The sequence below is a fragment of the Podarcis cretensis genome, assembly GCF_951804945.1.
Source record: "Podarcis cretensis genome assembly, chromosome: 7".
NCBI lineage: Eukaryota > Metazoa > Chordata > Lepidosauria > Squamata > Lacertidae > Podarcis > Podarcis cretensis.
Window position 1 is genome coordinate 84,871,627 of NC_137176.1, and position 18,401 is coordinate 84,890,027.

The 18,401-nt window shown below is 45.3% G+C and overlaps 1 protein-coding gene across 2 annotated transcripts in view; it reads left to right on the forward strand.

The window, feature by feature from the left end:
- Positions 1-18,401, forward strand: part of KHDRBS3 (KH RNA binding domain containing, signal transduction associated 3) — a 121,255-nt gene that overhangs the window by 93,065 nt on the left and 9,789 nt on the right. For both annotated transcript variants that reach the window (XR_013840888.1, XM_079984462.1), the window contains exon 8: positions 14,495-14,553. Coding sequence is in view for 1 of the 2 variants with exons in the window: in XM_079984462.1 (XP_079840588.1) it covers positions 14,495-14,553 (59 nt within the window). In the remaining variant the exon portion in view is untranslated. The remainder of the gene's footprint in view (positions 1-14,494; positions 14,554-18,401) is intronic.

The following is an 18,401-nucleotide window of genomic DNA, read 5'->3' on the forward strand; positions in this document are numbered from 1 at the left end:
TTTAGAAATATCTCTCTGCCACCTCCCAAAACGTGAAAAACGGAATCTAGGTCCTTTTCCACACAAGAGATGCTGTGATACCTTCATGAGATGAAGTGCTTCCTCTCTAGGTCACATCCTGCCCACCTCTGCATGGTCTTGGTTGCCATTTGTTTTTGACAATAATAATAATAATAATAATAATAATAATAATAATAATAATAATTTATTATTTATACCCCGCCCATCTGGCTGGGCCTCCCCAGCCACTCTGGGCGGCTTCCATAGAAACCAAAAATACAGCAAAATATCACACGTTAAAAACTTCCCTGAACAGGGCTGCCTTAAGATGTCTTCTGAATGTCAGATAGTTGTTTATCGCTTTGACATCTGCTGGAAGGATGTTCCACAGGGCGGGCGCCACTACCGAGAAGGCCCTCTGCCTGGTTCCCTGTAGCTTTGCTTCTCGCAATGAGGGAACCGCCAGAAGGCTCTCGGCGCTGGACCTCAGCGTCCGGGCAGAATAATGGGGGTGGAGACGCTCCTTCAGGTATACTGGACCGAGGCCGTTTAGGGCTTTACAAATGTAACATGCAACAGAAGCAAATATTCCATTTCCAACATACCTCTCCCACTGGTTGATATGAGCAGACCGTATTGAAGAGCAGATGGCTGTGTGGGGGCTGAGGGTGCGTGGCACTCACTTGACCTCTGTTCGCCCACAGCACTGATGCACACAAGAGGGGCAAGGCAGCAGGGAAGTCAGCAAGATGAAAATGCACCATTTGAGCTAATTCAGAGCTCTCACAAGTGCATTTGCCCCATGTCAGGCTTGCCCCTGCCTCACCTCTCTCTCTCTGTTGCGGCACGCGGCAGTGGTGCAGGTGACTGGGCGTCAGATGGGAGCCCCCATCCCCGCAACTACTAGTGACCACACCTTTGGACAGGAGTGTGATAGTGGACATCCTATTACGTAACTAAACCAGCCCACATGTGGGGTTTTTTCAGCAAAAGCAAAAGTTTTATACTATTTTAAAGTGAACTAAATAAATAGATGTGATACCTTATTATACACAAATCTTCAACCTTTCATGGCTTTTGTGCTAGTGGATAGCTGTTAAGTTTGGGGTAGTCTCTGGATTTTCACGGAGAAGTTAATCGCAAGCTTCCTTGTACAACTCAGCTAAAAGACCCTTTTGTTAAAAATCCATTCATGTATTTTTAGCTATGGAGATCCCACATTGGTTGGATTGGGATGGCTTGCAAAGTAAGCATCATTTTGGGTTCCTGCAGTCTAGCTATCAGTATGCCTTTTCACTGGCCCTAAGGAAGTAGGTTCCCAGCAACATAACTCATGGCAATGTAGTGGACTTCTAAAGGAATTACTTTTGGCAGCTGATTAGAATGCAAATTGGCCCTGCTGTGATTTGTGCTGGCTGTAGTCACTCGGCTCCATTGACTAAAGTGAGAAAGATGACGTAACTCTTTAATGTTGAGGGATAACATTCAGTGGAAATTAGCCACAACAATTTACACATGTTTAATGAGACAAGCCAGTGCTAAGCCAGTCCAGTGTGCCACAATGAAAGAGGAGAGAACAACAATATTGGTGTAGATTTCTAAGGCTGTATACTACCAGGCACTTGTTTACATTGCTCTCTGGTGATTTGGGACAAGCTGTTTGATTTCCAGACTGTCGAAAGCTATGTTTTCAATACCGGGTTAAGAAAAGCAAAACAGCCAGATGGCTATATGAGAGATTGGCAGTTACGTTTTGTGTGATGGGTTGAGCAAGTCTCATCTTAAACTGTTGTATATAGATGCATGACTTGGTTTTCTGCAAAATTTAGCTGGCCATTGAACTGGAGAAGTTTAAACGCCCTGTAAACCCTAGCCTCCTCCCTGCGTTGATGCATGCATCCTGAATGCCTATGCTGGCTTTGATCACTTCCCTGTGCTCAATATATTTATTGGGACATCGTAATTCTCCTTGATCCCAGTTACTCAGATTTAGAGTCACAAGAATTCTGTTCTTCAATTGTTCTAGTAACCATACTAGAGCAATTTAATCACCAAATCCCTCCTAGAACCAAATGGAAAGTCTGGGTCTCTTTGGTTTGTTTGTATGTGTGTGTGTGTGTGTGTGTGTGTGTATATATATATATATATATATATATATATATATATATATCCCTCCTGCAAACTGCAATTTAGCACTTTGCAAAGACAAATTGTGCTGAAACGTGGAATCTGTTTAGAAACATTACATTACACAAAATGAGGCCAGCGGTCTATGTGCCTTGAGGGCTTCCCATGTTTTCCACACAAGTGTTTCCAAAGACTGGTAACGGGGCAAATGCAGACTGCTGCTAATAAATCAATTGCCTATGTCTGCTCACTATTTAATGTTCTCCAGAATACATAAGATTTATCACAGAGGAATTGTGGAATAATGGTAGAGTATGGAAACAAAGTCCACCGGGGAGATGTACTACATCATTTGGATTTAGCACTGCCATCTGCTTAATAGCACTGAGATGACTACCGAGGTACTTATGATCAACCATTCATAGCAGTGACAGATGCTGCAGAGAGTTAACATGGCAGAGAATGAGCTTTGTTACTAAAATTTGGATTATGTGACAAGGTTACAGAAAAAGGGAGGGGAAGGAGTGGCTACGTACCTGCCCATTGCCACTGAAATGCTTCCTTTTCACTGCATGAATGACGGTTGGTCAACCGTCAACTGACGGTTGGCTGCCCTCCAGGTTCTCAATCTGATCCGATATGAGAAAAGGCTTAACAGATTTTACAAAACTGATTGATATTGAGTTAGTCATTTTGCACAAATGCTTACCGATCTAAAGGAATGTACAGACATGTTGACTTTGAGGTTGATTTGTATTCACACTAGCTGCCTGAGTAAACTCAACATGGTAGGATTGTGCTAACACTGTTGCTTCAGGCCAGGTCAGTTACTGATGGAGCAACAGCTAGCTGGCTTTGTAGAGTCTGGGATCTCAACTCATGATGGCTGCAGGATACTGAGGCAGTTTTGGAACCATTTTAAGGTCTGGTCCAAATGACTGAGTGGCGCTGTCTCCAAAGAACAATTTTGGACCTAATGGTATTGCTAGAATTAATATTTGTGTGTGATTAGTGTAGCTTTAGGGATGGTTCCTGTTCCTTAACTGTAAATGGAAACCTGGCATTTGGCTGGAATGCATATCACCCAAGTGGCGAAAGGGTGCCTACAAGAGGCCAGCACTGTCTTCTCCAGTACACTCTCCCAAGGCAATTTACCCAAAGGAGACCAACAGATCACACTCCCAGCCAGGGCACAAAATGTCCCCCCTCTCCTTTCCTCTCTCCGGTCCAGAGTTTGTCCTGCTCTGGAGTTCAGATGGGCGTTGAGGAATCCTTCAAGGGAGTCCAGGTGACTGATGCAGAGACAAGGTTGAGCAGGGAGAAAGAGAGCGACTGGGGCAAACTCACAGCATGGTGCTGAGCATCACAAGGCTTCTGCACCTTCCTGTTGTGTGGGAAGGGAACTTCCAGTAAGAGACATATTTACAGTAGGGAAAACTGGGGCATCGTCACCGCCTCCTCAGATTTGCTGCCCTGAGCAAGTGCCCCATTTGCCCTCCTGTAAATTTGCCTGAAGATGTACCTCTTATACACACATCCTTACCACAACAGCTTGCTTGGTGCCATACAACCAATGCTTTGGGGTATAAAGCCCTTCTCTTCATTACCACACACTCTTTGCAAATGGCGAATAGGGCTGTGGGTTTTATTCGTTTGTTTGTAGTAGGAGGAATGTGTACAGAATCATCTTTTTCTGCAAACGCACCTATAAGCAAATGATGTGATTCTGGAGAAGTTTCGAAGCCACAGTGCTCATACAGTTGAAGGCTAAATTAAGCACCTGAGACCAATAAAGAATGACTGTAGTCTAAAGCAAAACAAGTGTGTTGCAGAGAAATGATTTCACACATGAAAGCCGTAGTACCTTTCTGAGAGGCTGAGAGCACCAAAGCTGTGGTGTTCCACCCTGCAGTTATCAATCACAGGCTGAATGGCCTCGTGCTGCTGCAGAGGCAACCGGCAACATTCTTCTTGTTTTTGTTTTACTCTGTGTTTAATTAGAAAATTCAACTTTGGAGATACTCATTGGAGGCAGATGTTTAGAAGTGGTAGAGTTGAGATTTAAAAGTTGTACTAAAATTTAATTGCTAGCATTGTGCTTCCAGTGTGCTGGAATTATATTTAAGTCGACTGTGCACCTTCAGGGCATACCCAAATACTTACTGCACTAAAGCTGCAATCTTGCATGCAGTTACAAGTCCCAGAGCCTTGGTTGCCTAAGAAAAGAGATGTTGAGACTCAATCCTATCAGAAGAAACTAAGTTCTCTGACCCAAAGGATCTAATCTCCAATCCCAGATCTGTGTGATGATGGAAGGGCCCAGTGGACATGCCTAGATATATTGCTTTCATTCTAGGGCTGAATCCTAGTTCTGACTTCAATGAGACTCAGGCACATCTTAACTGTGCATAGAACTGTAGCCTTACATGACCCAGTTGTGGTGCTGAACTGAGAAAGAAGGCATGCCATTATACCATGATCTGTGAAATAGCACTGATGAAATGCACTGGCTGATTTTTGCCATTCAGATAAGCAGGGGCAACAATGTCATGCGAGCAACAACATCCCACACCAATTCCTTGAGCCATTAGCCATTTCAGCAGTGACTTTTGAGGGTGTGGGGAGGCAACTGACACTTCTCTTTTCTGTGCCTTGCCATTAATGTACAAGATAGGTTTGGGACAAAATAGAATACAGCAAGAAGCTGTATTTGGAGCAATGGATCCAAACTACAAGAAAGAAGATTCCACCTAAACATTAGGAAAAACTTCCTGACAGTAAGAGCTGTTCGACAGTGGAATTTGCTGCCAAGGAGTGTGGTGGAGTCTCCTTCTTTGGAGGTCTTTAAGCAGAGGCTTGACAACCATATGTCAGGAGTGCTCTGATGGTGTTTCCTGCTTGGCAGGGGGTTGGACTCGATGGCCCTTGTGGTCTCTTCCAACTCTATGATTCTATGATTCTGTGATTCTAAGAAAGGACTCAGAAGCTGGTTGCAATTCCTGCTCCTCTTGCTTGCTATCACATCCAAAATTATAGTTGATGGCCTCCAACTGAGCAGAATGTATTGTAGAATTGGTTGTAGAGCAAAAAGTACCGGGACTGAAACTTGACACAACACACAGGCACTTAGTTGGCATTCTGGTCATCACAAATCTGTACGCATCACTCCTGATACACCTGGTACTTGGAAATAATAACCTTCTAAGATTGTTCCTGAGAGACAATATAAATGATGTGATGACCAAGCACCTGATTCAGTATACGCCTGCATGAATGAGAGAGCTTTCTGGATGTAGGTATTTGATTTGGATGTTGCTAGCCAGACGAGTTTGCTGCTGAAAGAGCCATTTCCCTGTGGGCAGTCAGCATAGCAAACAGTTAAGACTACCAAGGCCAGTTGTGGTAGCTGTTGGCATGTATAGAAGACTAGAGAACTGATGGTGTTTCTCCTCTGGCTTCGTACTGAGTTTTGGAGCAGGAAACAGCAAAAGGTTTGGTTGCTCCAAGTACCCCTGAAACCAGTATGAGACCTCCAGCCATCTCTGATCTATTCCACATACTCCTTTCTCACCCACTCAACATGAAATGGAAGACTCTTTCCTACCTCCTCTGATTTCCCTCTGTCAGGAATAGCTGATGGCTTAGGTCCTAGCTGTCTGTTCAATAAATCATGACACATTGTCAATTGTCATGCGTTGTTCACCTGAGGTTGCATTTTCCTAATTTTGAGACCTGCTAAGGAACAGATTATTGTTATTTTGTCCTAGTGATGTAAAACCACAACATTCAAATAGGGTGTACTTTCTTTTTCCCATGTATGAATTTAGGTGTTTGCGAGATGGGGCTGTAAAGATTTAGTTGACGTGTATGCAAACAGGTGTAGATGTGCCTTTAGAAATCTAGTTCTTGGGCCTAGGTTATTGGTTGCCTTTTTCTTTTTACCAGAAAAGTAAGTAATGGAGGTAAGAGCTGTCCTCATTGAGCCATCTGCCTTCTCCATCCTTTGAAAATGTTCTGTTCCCAATAAAGCAGTGCTATATTAAAACCAAAATATGCATTTTGACTTCCTCAGCTCCACACGGCAGATGCTGTCCTGTGGATATAAGCTGAATCTGGAAGGCTTGAGTCACAAGAAGTACGCTTGGGCTTCTTCTTTCATGATCACAGGAGGCTCAGGGGAGCAATGCAGGTCTTCACATGTCCTTCCTGGCTAGGCATGCGAGGAAGAAAGACTTGAGATCTAGTCCCCTTCCGACACCCGAAAGGCTGATGCTTACAAGACTTACTTCCTTAGAAACATTGTGCATGAGATGCAACAACATTCACACAAAACAGAAGCTTTCCTTTCAATGGTCAAATAAGATTCCAGCCTCTGCGGTAATGAGGGAGAAGTTTGGGAATTGCAGACTCACTTTCCCTCACCAGAAACGTAGTTTGATGTACAGGTCTAAGTAAGAGCATCTCCTCTGCTGCCGTATCAATAGGTGTCTCTTAGCAAGCCACTGTCCACTCTCTTAGCCTTATTCCCTCTCTCCCTCAATGCAGTATACTGTAGGGATAACAAAACTGATATGACATCGCACTTTGTAGAGACCATTGCGGTAATGTTTGTGAAGCATTTTGATCATTTAAAAAGCAATATGTAAATACTGTTCCATGTCATATAAGGAAGTATTTCAACTTATTAGTAGAATCGTAGAGTTGAAAGGGACTATGAGGGTCATCTAGTCCAACCGCCTGTAATGCAGGAATCTTTTTGTCTGACATGGTGTTTGAATCCACAACACTGAGATTAAGAGTCTTGTGCTCTACTGACTGAGGCTGAGAAGCCTGTGGCCCCTCCCATACAGCAGATATTGGTACATTAGGGCAACTGAGGAACTGCCCTACCATTCTCAGGCAGCCTTCATCTTCCCCTTGTAAAATTCAGCAGGGAAGAGGACAAGTGTCACAACTAGAATTAGGCACCACTGACTCCATCTGCTGTTGTCCTCTTTGCCTTCCACCCTACCAGTCCCAATGAGTACCACCCACCACCACCTCCAGATTTTACTGGTCTCCAACTCCCATCAAACAAAGTTAGCATGGCCACTTGTTGGGGATGATGGAAGATGGGAGTCTGACAACATCTCCAGGACCGCAAGTACCCCGCCACTGCAATAGAGAAACCAGCCCTTCTCTGGACAGTAGAACACGAGCCAATGGCGTCAAGTTACAAGGAAGGAGATTCCAACTGAACATCAGAACTTTCTCACAGCAAGAGCTGTTTGATAGTGGAATGGACTCCCTTGGGAAGGGGTGGACTCTTCTTCCTTGTGGTGATAAAATGGGGAGAAGAAAGAATCATGTACACTGCCTTTAGTTCCTTGGAGGGAAGGTGGAATAGAAACATAATAGAAATAAACAAAATTCACTGCCCATCAAGACCTACGGCCTCCCACTCTTCCTGTACCTTGGCACCAATCCGCAGTAATTAATTCAGAATAAAGCAGGCAATTGGAGCAGAATTTTGTCATTTCATTGTGTCGTATTCAACCCTGACAGGTGTACTGGACAGTGTATTTAAGCCCACTTCCTCACACTTGATATAGACAGAGCATTTTTGGTGTTTAGCTAAAATAAGATTTAGAACGAACAATCCAAAGAATTATCCACGTTGATGAAACCGTATCACGGAGGGGGCTGAGGCTTGCAGTTCTCAGAGGAAAAAAAAGGGGGGGGAGAGTAGAATACTCAGTTGGCGGCTGTCCTAATCGCATTCATGTTCATAGCTTGTGGAAGAACCATGGGGAATTGGGGTTTGGTAGAACTGCCAACACAGAGAAGAATCGAAGATCAAGGTTGATGTTATCTCTGGTGCCAGACAAGAGCATCATTAATACTACACAAGCATAAAAGGCAGCAAGCTGAATTAATGGGACGATCTCTGTGACTGTTAGGTGGAAGTTGCCATGTTTAAGGGCAGGGGAGACTGAAATATCTCTTCATTTGAACAACTTTGGCTGCCTCGTGCATCACTTTTATTTAGGTGTATACCTAAAATATTATAAGTGCGTACTTGAAAAAAAATGCAAAGTTCTAGTGAAGACAGACTTGTCTTTGCAGAAGTGCAGTGGGTTGTTGAATATTACTTTATCTGATATAAAGTTGTTTCTTTAAAAATCAAATTTTTATTATGACTTAATTTGTACAATTTGTACAAAAGGGATTGTTACAAGAACTTTGCTGCATATTTTTGTTGGTTCTTCAGCTTGTTGTAGACCGCCTTGTGTATAGAGAGATAGAAAGGCGGTATACAGATTAAAAGTAGAATGAGATTAAACGAAAAAGCCCTTGGGTTGCGTTAGAAAAATGTGTGTTTTCAAGTTTAGCAGAATTCCATTGGGCAGCCAGTACTTTTCCTGGTTTACATCTCAGTGGCTCTTGATGTAACATGAATAGGCAGTTCTCTTTCTATGTGACTGGGTGCTTTGGACTTGAGGCTCTATTCAGCCAGAACTCTGAATATTTTTACCTTGAGCTTCCCAGTAGTACCACACAAGCTCTCATGTTAAGCACTGCATGGAGGCCTTTCCAAAGGTCAAGCAGATCCACAGTAGCTAAACGGCTAGAGCAGTTGACCCAAGGAGCTGAACTTGGTATAATAGCAAGGCAGTGCTGGGCATTCTTACCAACAGCTGGATTAGCAGCTGTACAGAAGATGCAGGCTGTTTCTTTCTGATAATACGTAAGCAGTGTTGCATTGTCCTCACTTAGCATATTCTAAAATCACGGCGGCACAGCTTGCTTCCCACCCACCCCAGGAAAATGGTTTTCGTTCCTCTTTAGAGGAAGAGTGCTTTAAGTACTGAACTGCAGCTCCCGTGCTCCCCAGCTGACAAACCAGTAGTCAGGGATAAGAATAAGAATTTTATTATTTATAACCTGCCATCTGTGTGGGTTGCCCTAGCCACTCTTTGTGGCTTCCAACATATACAGAAACATTACACATTAAATACAGGGCTGCTGTCAGATGTCTTCTAAAGGTTATGTAGTTACTTGTCTTCTTGACACCTGATGGGAGGGCACCACTACTGAGAAGGTGCTCTGCCTGGTTCCCTGTAGCTTCACTTCTCTCAGTGAGGGAACCACCAGAAGGCCCTCGGAGCTGGACCTCAGTATCTGGAATGAACGATGAGGGCGGAGACGCTCCTTCAGGTATACAGGGCCAAGGCCCTTCAGGGCTTTAAAGGTCAGCACCAACACTTTGAATTGTGCTCAGAAAAGTACTGTGAGCCAATGTAGATCCTTTAGAACCAGTGTTAATATGGTCCCAGCAGCCGCTCCCAGTCACCAGTGTAGCTGCCGCATTCTGGATTAGCTGTAGTTTCCAGGTCACCTTCAAAGTTATCCCCATGTAGAGCGCATTGCAGTATTCCAAGTGGGAGATAACCACTCTGGCAAGACAGTGTGCAGTCACGTAGGGTCTCAGCCTGCATACCAAATGGAGGTGGTAGACAGCCACCCTGGACACAGAATTGACCTGTGCCTCCATGGACAGCTGTGAGTCCAAGATAACTCCCAGGTTGCGCACCTTGTCCTGGACATTGTGGGATGATGGACCTTGTAGTGTGAAACACCAGGGTAGTGCCACACTGGGACAGGTGCCTTAGATCATGTCTCTCTTGATGAGTGCAATCTCTAGTTGGAATGTATTTGCCTAATATTGAGTTGGATAGCCATCACAGCCCTTCCATAGTTAAGGCAACCAATCCGTGTTCCCAGTGCTCATCTTCTCTTAAGCATTGTTCATTCAACTGTTCCTGTGGATTGATTGAGGGGAGAACATTGACTGATCCATGGAGAAAACCAGCCCATTTCAGCCCTGTAGCACTGCACTCTCCTCTAAAGCTTGCCTTCCCCTTCGAGGTGGCTTTGCTTTTTGCGGCAGTGTTTTTATTTTGATTTGTCTGCCACCCTGGGCGATGTGTTGGAAAGGCAGAACGCGAGGAGCACGAACAAATAAAATCTCATCGATTCTGACAGCTTGTTTCCAAAGTGGTTTTTAGCATGTTTATTATTTTTATACAGAGGCTTCTGATTAGGATGGACGCATTCTGAATTCCCGTACTTCACCGCTATTTCTGCTCGGGCACTTTCTCTGAGGCTGAAACCCTATATGTTATTTAAATAAACAAATGGGCCCTGGATTGCAAAATTCAACACCAAGCAAGTACACAGCTAGTGGGGTATGTTCAGCTTGGCAGGTTGCAAGTTGTTTAAGCCTGTGCAGTTTTTTTAACAAGCGATCGTTCTCCCTCTTTGACTCATGAATGATTGCGAGACTTGGTTTTTCTTCCCTGCCTAATAGCTTTTCCTCACTGTATAAAACTTGCTGTTATTTCTTGAGGTCCAAGGACAGGAACTTATTGTGGGGTAGAAGGGAACCACTGAAGGTCCCTTGTTGTCTTAAGCAAGTCTCTGATTATTGGTGCCCAGAAAGAGTGGCTGTGAGCTAGCTGCACGTCACATTGCACTCTCTTCCCAGTGAATGTTTCCTGGCAGGTTAGCTTGGGATAGATGATATTCAATGCCTGATGTCTAGAATCCATGGTGTCTGCATGCTTTCAGTAAAACTTGGAGCTTGTCCTCAGTCAACACAGTTCCCATTGTGCAAGTGCAACACATTGTGTGACTCTCAAGATTGGCAGCCTACACAACAAGTTTTCCTGAAGCTGCCCACTTCTGTTTCCTGTGGCCGTGCCTCTTAGCATGTGCAGAGTGCCAGCAATCTTAGAAATTAGCCAGGCGCATTTTGGAACTGGGAAGGGTCCAGTGACGACTGTGTGGAGATCTCTGGATTGCAGACTGGCAACTGGAGAAAGAAGAATTATCCCTTAGAGAAGGATCTATAATATTTTCCTTGAAGCTTGAATTCGTGTTATTCTGGATGTTTTTATTTGATGTGCCGGCATTTGAGATTTGTTCTTTAAAATATAAAGCGGTATAGAAATGAAATTAACTACAACAACCATACAAACCTCAATGTAAAAAGAAAAAAAGGTGCCTAGACAATTCATTGTGGCAACCATAACCTAAGTTTAAGGTGCCATTTAGTGATTAGAGTTTATATTTAATCTAATCTAATTATATCTGAGTTTCTGAGTGCCAGACGTTTTAAGGGACCTAATGTCAGCTTGTGCAGAGTGTGTTTTTTCCCCTTCTGACAGAAGGCTTAAAAAAAAACACCCTAAAAACCTTTATAGCACCTACATTTGCTATTAAGAATGTATTTTAAAGTGCAATGCACAATGCTTGTGATAAGCACAATCTTGAAAACATACCTCAGGAGAATAATAGACTCATTGAACATCCATCCCCCCCCCCCAGGCCTGGTAGGTAAACTCCTGGCCAGGATGCACCCCTTAAATTTCCCCTGTGGCCAGCTAAGTATATTTCGGTTGTGCCTCCCTTTCTCTTGCCACCTTCCGTAAAGTTCCCATATTTAAGAAGTATCCAGGTTCACTTCAATCTGCCTGCAAAATGAAGGCTCTTACAGGAGCACAATTCAATTACATGTTGGGGGGGGGGGCTAAGAAGGGTACACAGAAATGCAGGCCTCACCCGAGCAAACAGCTCCAGCCACCTCGCGTTATAACTTTCTGATGTGGTTATTGGCGCTGAAGGGTCTGCCTGCTAATAAAGTTTTGAGGATTCTCCCCCCACCTTCAATGTAAATAAGCGAATTTTCCCTTCCCACCAAGGATTATTGGTTTTGCTGTTTACATGCCATGAAAGGCAAGTCGCTTTCGGTTTAACAGGCACTTAGGTTTGTAAAATGAAGCCCAGCCAAAGTAATTCTGACAGGATTGACAGGTAAGGGGACGGGGGCTCAGCTGCTTTCAGGCCTGCAGACTTGATGAGTCGTACAATAAGTAATCGGATACTGTATGGAACGATAGCAAATGTCAGTATAAAATTCTCTTATCAAAATATGAGTGTGCATTGGGCAGGGGAGTTGCTTTCGTGGAATTAAAAAGTGATGCTGCAACATGCTCTCCTATAAAGATTTTTGCTGGTCCTTTTGATCTGGCTATGTTTCTGGAAACCTTTGGGTTTCCTCAGTGAGCAAATGGCTTGGAGGAAAGATTGTCCACAATTATCAATCACCCTCCATTTAATGCGCATCCTCTAGAGCACGCATGTCCAACTTGAGATCTACTCCCACTATTAAAAAAACCTGGCAGTTGAGTTTTTCTTTGCGGGGCGAGAAGGTCCCGCGATCTACCAGTCGATCACAATCTACCTGTTGGACGGCCCTGCTCTCTTATCTCAATTAGCTGGGTGAAGAGTCAGAAAATGTTGCCAGTCAAAGCCAAGTCATAATAGACTAGTTAGCCGTTGACCCAACAGCATGCAAGAGCCCCTCTGTTTCTTTCTAATGTGCTTGAAACAACTTGCCTTTGTGAACCAATTTGTCTACTAATTGCAGAATAATTCAGATCAGCAAAGCAGGTATAAAAAGGCCTTTCTCTTTCCCTCGTTAAGAGGCCAGAGATGGAGGACTTTTGCGCTGTGACCTCCCATCAATGGCACCACCCTCCCATGGTGGTTTGTCTGGCTGCTTCCCACTATGTGCCAGATGAAAGCCTTTTCATTCTCCCAGGCTTTTAGAGTACAGTGGTGCCTCGCAAGACAAAAAGAATCCGTTTCACGAGTCTCTTCGTCTTGCGGTTTTTTCGTCTTGCGAAGCAAGCCCATTAGCGGCTTAGCGGATTAGTGCTATTAGTGGCTTAGCGGATCAGCTGATAAGCGGCTTAGCAGATCAGCTGATAAGCGGCTTAGCGGATCAGCTGATTAGCGGCTTAGCAGATCAGCTGATTAGCGGCTTAGCAGATCAGCTGATAAGCGGCTTAGCGGCTTAGAAAAAGGGGGGGGAAAGGAAAAAAAACCCGCAGGAACTCGCAAGACATTTTCGTCTTGCGAAGCAAGCCCATAGGAAATTCGTTTTGCGAAGCACCTCCAAAACGGAAAACCCTTTCGTCTAGCGGGTTTTCCGTCTTGCGAGGCATTCGTCTTGCGGGGCACCACTGTATTGCAAAATGTAGCCAATCGCTTATGTTTCATCTGCCAGTGGTTTTTATCGCATGTTTTTTGTTATTATTATTGTGTGTTGATGGATTAAATTTGTGAACTGCTTTGGACCCAATTTTGGTAAAAACAACAACAAAACACACAAACATATTTCAGCTGACCTGGCTTCGTGTAAAACATCTTGAACCCCTTATGAACATAATACAGTGGTACCTCTGGATGCGAACGGGGTCCATTCCGGAGCCCCATTCGCATCCAGAGCAGAACGCAACCCACGTCTGCATATGCGTGGGTTGCGATCCGCCGCTTCTGAGCATGTGCGTGACTTCATTTTGAGCGTCTGCGCATGCGCAAGCGGCGAAACCTGGAACTAACGCGTTCCATTACTTCCGGGTCGCCGCAGAGCATAACCTGAAAACGCTCAACCTGAAGCGACTTTAACCCGAGGTCTGACTGTAGAGCTATTTTACACTGAGCCAAATGATCGCTCCACCCAGCCCAGAACTGTCTGTTCAGCTGGGAAATGGATCTCAAAGGGTAAAATATTTCCAAGCCCTGGTCAATGAGACCCCCACTTTGGGCTGGAGCTGTAGGAAATGGAACCTGGGACTTTCTGCATACAATGCAATGGCCCTTATCCCTGAGCAGTGGCCAGAGTTTGTGCCAAGGAACATCCCAGATTATTATTTTTTTAAAAAAACGTGTGGCTAGTAATATAATTCAGTAGACCCAGGGCAATGTATATTTTAGTTGCATAAATAATTTCTGTGCCAGTTTACAATTCTGCAGGGGAAGTGGAGGTTGGGGGGCAGAAGGAAGGATCTAAGCAATTATAAAAAATTGGTGATGGGCAGGGAAGGGATTGGTGATGTTTCAGGGTGGGAGAGGAAAGGAAGCTCCCAGGTAGGAGCTAGCATGGTCCACCACTCTCTGTGTGAGATAAGGCTTAAAAGCGTTCTGTTTTTATTTAGATTAGTTCATTCTTAATTGTTTTACGAAAAGCGTTGATAAAATATTATGGATTTTTTTTATTAGTCGCCTCTGTGCAGGGATAGCCAGCATGGTGTCTTGCAGATAGCCATTAGTCAGTGGTGATGGGAGTTGTAGTCCATCCACATATGGAGGGCACCACGTAGGTGACCCCTGCCCAGGTAGCAGGTTCGGCATTGGTTTTTGAGTGGGCAGGGGGGACCCGGCTGCAAAAAGCACATTCTCCCAAGCTCTTGTGAGCTGTGTTCCTGCTGTATCACAATTCTTTTATTAACAGCTGGATTGTTTTTCTCTTTCCAAACAGTGGTGGCGATTACTATGATTACGCCCATGGCCTGAGTGACGACACATACGATTCTTACAGTGAGTAACTTTAATGTTCTGGGAGAAGCGAATTTCATGTTAAAAGAGAACGGTTCTCAGACATTTTGAATTTGCCACCTTGCATGACGCAGGTGGCGCTGTGGGTTAAAGCCTCAGCGCCTAGGGCTTGCTGATCGAAAGGTCGGCGGTTTGAATCCCTGCGGCGGGGTGCTCTCCCGCTGCTCGGTCCCAGCGCCTGCCAACCTAGCAGTTCGAAAGCACCTCCGGGTGCAAGTAGATAAATAGGGACCGCTTACCAGCGGGAAGGTAAACGGCGTTTCCGTGTGCGGCTCTGGCTCTGGCTCTGCCTCTTGCCAGAGCAGCGATGTCACGCTGGCCACGTGACCCGGAAGTGTCTCCGGACAGCGCTGGCCCCTGGCCTCTTAAGTGAGATGGGCACACAACCCCAGAGTCTGTCAAGACTGGCCCGTACGGGCAGGGGTACCTTTACCTTTACCTTTATGAAAAAGAAAAATCTGCTCTCACATCTGCACACTACAAGACACCGTTTCCACTGAAGCGGCAGATTTCATTGTTCATGACATGGAGGAAGTGGGTAGAGAAACGTTTTTCTCCGTCTTTCATAATACTAGAACCCATCCCAGGATAGGCCAAAGAAGCTGAACATTCAGAGTCGCAGTTGCTGGGGTGTATGAGCGAGTGAGGTCTTTTGCCTTCTTTTCCTGTTGGTGCGCTTCTTGTCAACATCTGGCCGGTCAGTGTGAGAACAGAATGCAGGACCAGATAGGCCATGGTCTGATCCAGCAAGGCATTTTTATGTTCTTGCTGTCTGGAGTTCTCCTGCCTTCACTTTCCCTTGTTGCCATTTGCCAACTGCTCCCCCCCCCCCCAACATGGTAGTTTCCCACTCGTGCATGAACACACACACACACACACACACACACACACGGCAAACAGTCTGTTCACAATGTCGGCTGGACAAACTTTAGCATAGCCAACAGGTGCCTCCCAATTTACGGTGCTGTGTTTCCTTTCACGAGTAGCACTGAGCCAAGTCAGGTATCTCTGAACGTCCCCAACAAAGAGTTTAACGGAGCTCAGCTCACTGGTTTCTCCTTCCATGTTGCTGCCACTATTCATCTCCTTTCAATCTCCCTGGGAGACTGCAAACATGTGCTAATACAAATAATGTTATTAATACCCACACATACATCCATACGCTGTATATAATAATGTTTTTAAAGTAGTACAAGCTTTCAAAAAGTGCTCAAGGGAGAGAAGCCTCAAGGACTTTTTTATCATCAGGGTTTCCCAAACTTGGGTCTCCAGCTCTTTTTTTGGACTACAACTCCCATGATTCTTAGGTAGCAGGACCAGTGGTCAGGGATGATGGGAGTTGTAGTTCAAAAACAGCTGGAGACCCAAGTTTTGGGAACGCTGTTCTAAATCCTGATAGAGGGCAAAGCGTAAGGAGAGATGAAAATGTGCAAATTCAGTTTCACCTATTTGCGCTTCATTTCAGTTGAGAGAGGAGGACTTAAGCTAAAGGATACACGTAAGAGGAGCATTTGAGGTAGGGATTAACAGAGAGTAGCTGAATTCTCCCAGTTGTGGAATGAATTGGCCATGGGCATAGAATGGGACGCGGGTGGCGCTGTGGGTTAAACCACAGAACCTAGGACTTGCCGATCAGAAGGTCGGCGGTTCGAATCCCCACAACGGGGTGAGCTCCCGTTTCACAGTCCCAGCTCCTGCCAACCTAGCAGTTCAAAAGCACGTCAAAGTGCAAGTAGATAAATAGGTACCGCTCCGGCGGGAAGGTAAACGGCATTTCCGTGCGCTGCTCTGGTTGGCCAGAAGTGGCTTAGTCATGCTGGCCACACGACCCGGAAGCTGTACGCCGGCTCCCTCGGCGCCGCAACCCCAAAGTCGTCCACGACTGGACCTAATGGTCAGGGATCCCTTTACCCTTTATCTTTATAGAACAGGTGTGTCATGATGTCTGAGAACCTGCCCTCTAGCTTCTGGGTATACCAGGCCACTGCCTGTGTCTCCTTGGCTCGAGCTGGTGTGTCTGGATGTATGAAAGCTCCCTTGACCTCATTCTTAACTCAAGTTCCTTGCTGAATATTTTTAACGCTTGTCACTTGGCCTGTGGGGTTTCTCCCTACCCCCAATGTTTTAGCTTTGCTTTTCTGCGCCACTTGAACAAATTCGAGGAGGTAGGTCATTAAACAGAGGTTATATAAAAAAAAAAAAGGTGCTTTAGGTAGACAGAAGGGAAAAAGAGGAGCTGGGGTTCTTGTTGATAAAGAATAATTTCCAGAGCAGAATCCACATGCTACTCGACGGAGGTTAATTAAAAACACACACGCACGCACACCGGAGTGCAGAGGTGACAGGTTTAATTAAAGAAATCCATGTGTCGGATTAGAGACACAAAAGCATGTTAAGAGACACCTTTGCTTTGGGGATAACGTTAAACCTTTGGCTGGAGATCAGAGGGGCTCAGGATCCGACCTGTCATGAGGCTGGGCCACAAGTAACACCCTCACGACTTGCCTGCTGTCAGACCAGGTGACTCGCAATTTTCCACTTTTAATGGATGTTGCGACACTTTTGCAGGGACAAGTCTGGAGACCGTTTCTGGGGACACCATTGAAGTATGCTTGATGATGCTTAAAATAAATAAATAATATCCACCACACCTCCCACCTGAAGCAACCGGGCCCCCCGCTTGGGTTTGTTTGTCATAGTAAATCGTTCTACCACACAGGCTGCCTGCGTGTCACAGGCTTAAATGTCCGCCAGTCACCTTGAGGGGGAGCAGCCGATTACACGATGGTATCAAAAGGGAAAGACTGCTTTAAGCCTCCTCCTTACCCCCCTCGCAACATGCTAAATTGGTCTCCACGGACTTGCATAGCTTTGATCGTTTTCATGCTTCGGCATTAAAATGAGCTGCCTGGCAGCGGGAGGCCTGGCTTCTGCTTGCCTCGTGATGGCGAAACGTTTCAGCAAAGAGGCCTGCAATGGGCTTAATGCAAACACACAAAGCAAGATTTCCCGTCTTTTCTTGCTTCCGAAGTGACATCTAAATGGACGGAACAGGGTGGTCTGGAAGCTCCCATTGGTTCAGAATGTCTGCATTCAGTTGTGATAGTAATAATAATTTTATTATTTAGACCCTGCCCACCTGGCTGGGTTGCCCTAGCAAGTCTTCCAACACATATAAAAACATAATAAAACACCAAACATTAAAAGCCTCCCGACACAGGACTGCCTTCAGATGTCTTTTAAAAGTTGTACAGTGGTACCTCGGGTTACAGACGCTTCAGGTTACAGACTCCGCTAACCCAGAAATAGTACCTCGGGTTAAGAACTTTGCTTCAGGATGAGAACAGAAATCGCACGGCGGCAGCAGCAGCGGGAGGCCCCATTAGCTAAAGTGGTGCTTCATGTTAAGAACAGTTTCAGGTTAAGAACGGACCTCCGGAACGAATTAAGTACGTAACCAGAGGTACCACTGTATAGCTATTTATCTTCTTGACATCTGATAGGATGGCTTTCCACAGTGTGGGTGCCACTGACGAGAAGGCCCTCTGCCTGGTTCCATGTAGCTTCACTTCTCACAGTCAGGGAACCACCAGAAGGCCCTCGTCGCTGGACCTCAGTGTCCGGGCTGAAAGATGGGGGTGGAGACGCTCCTTCAGGCACACAGGGCCAAGGCCCTTTAGGGCTTTAAAGGTCAGCACCAACACTTTGAATTGTACTTGGAAACGTACTGGGAACCAATGTAGAACTTTTAAGACCGGTGTTAATATGGTCCCGGCGGCCGCTCCCAGTCACCAGTGCAGCTCCCGCATTCTGGATTAGTTCTAGTTTCT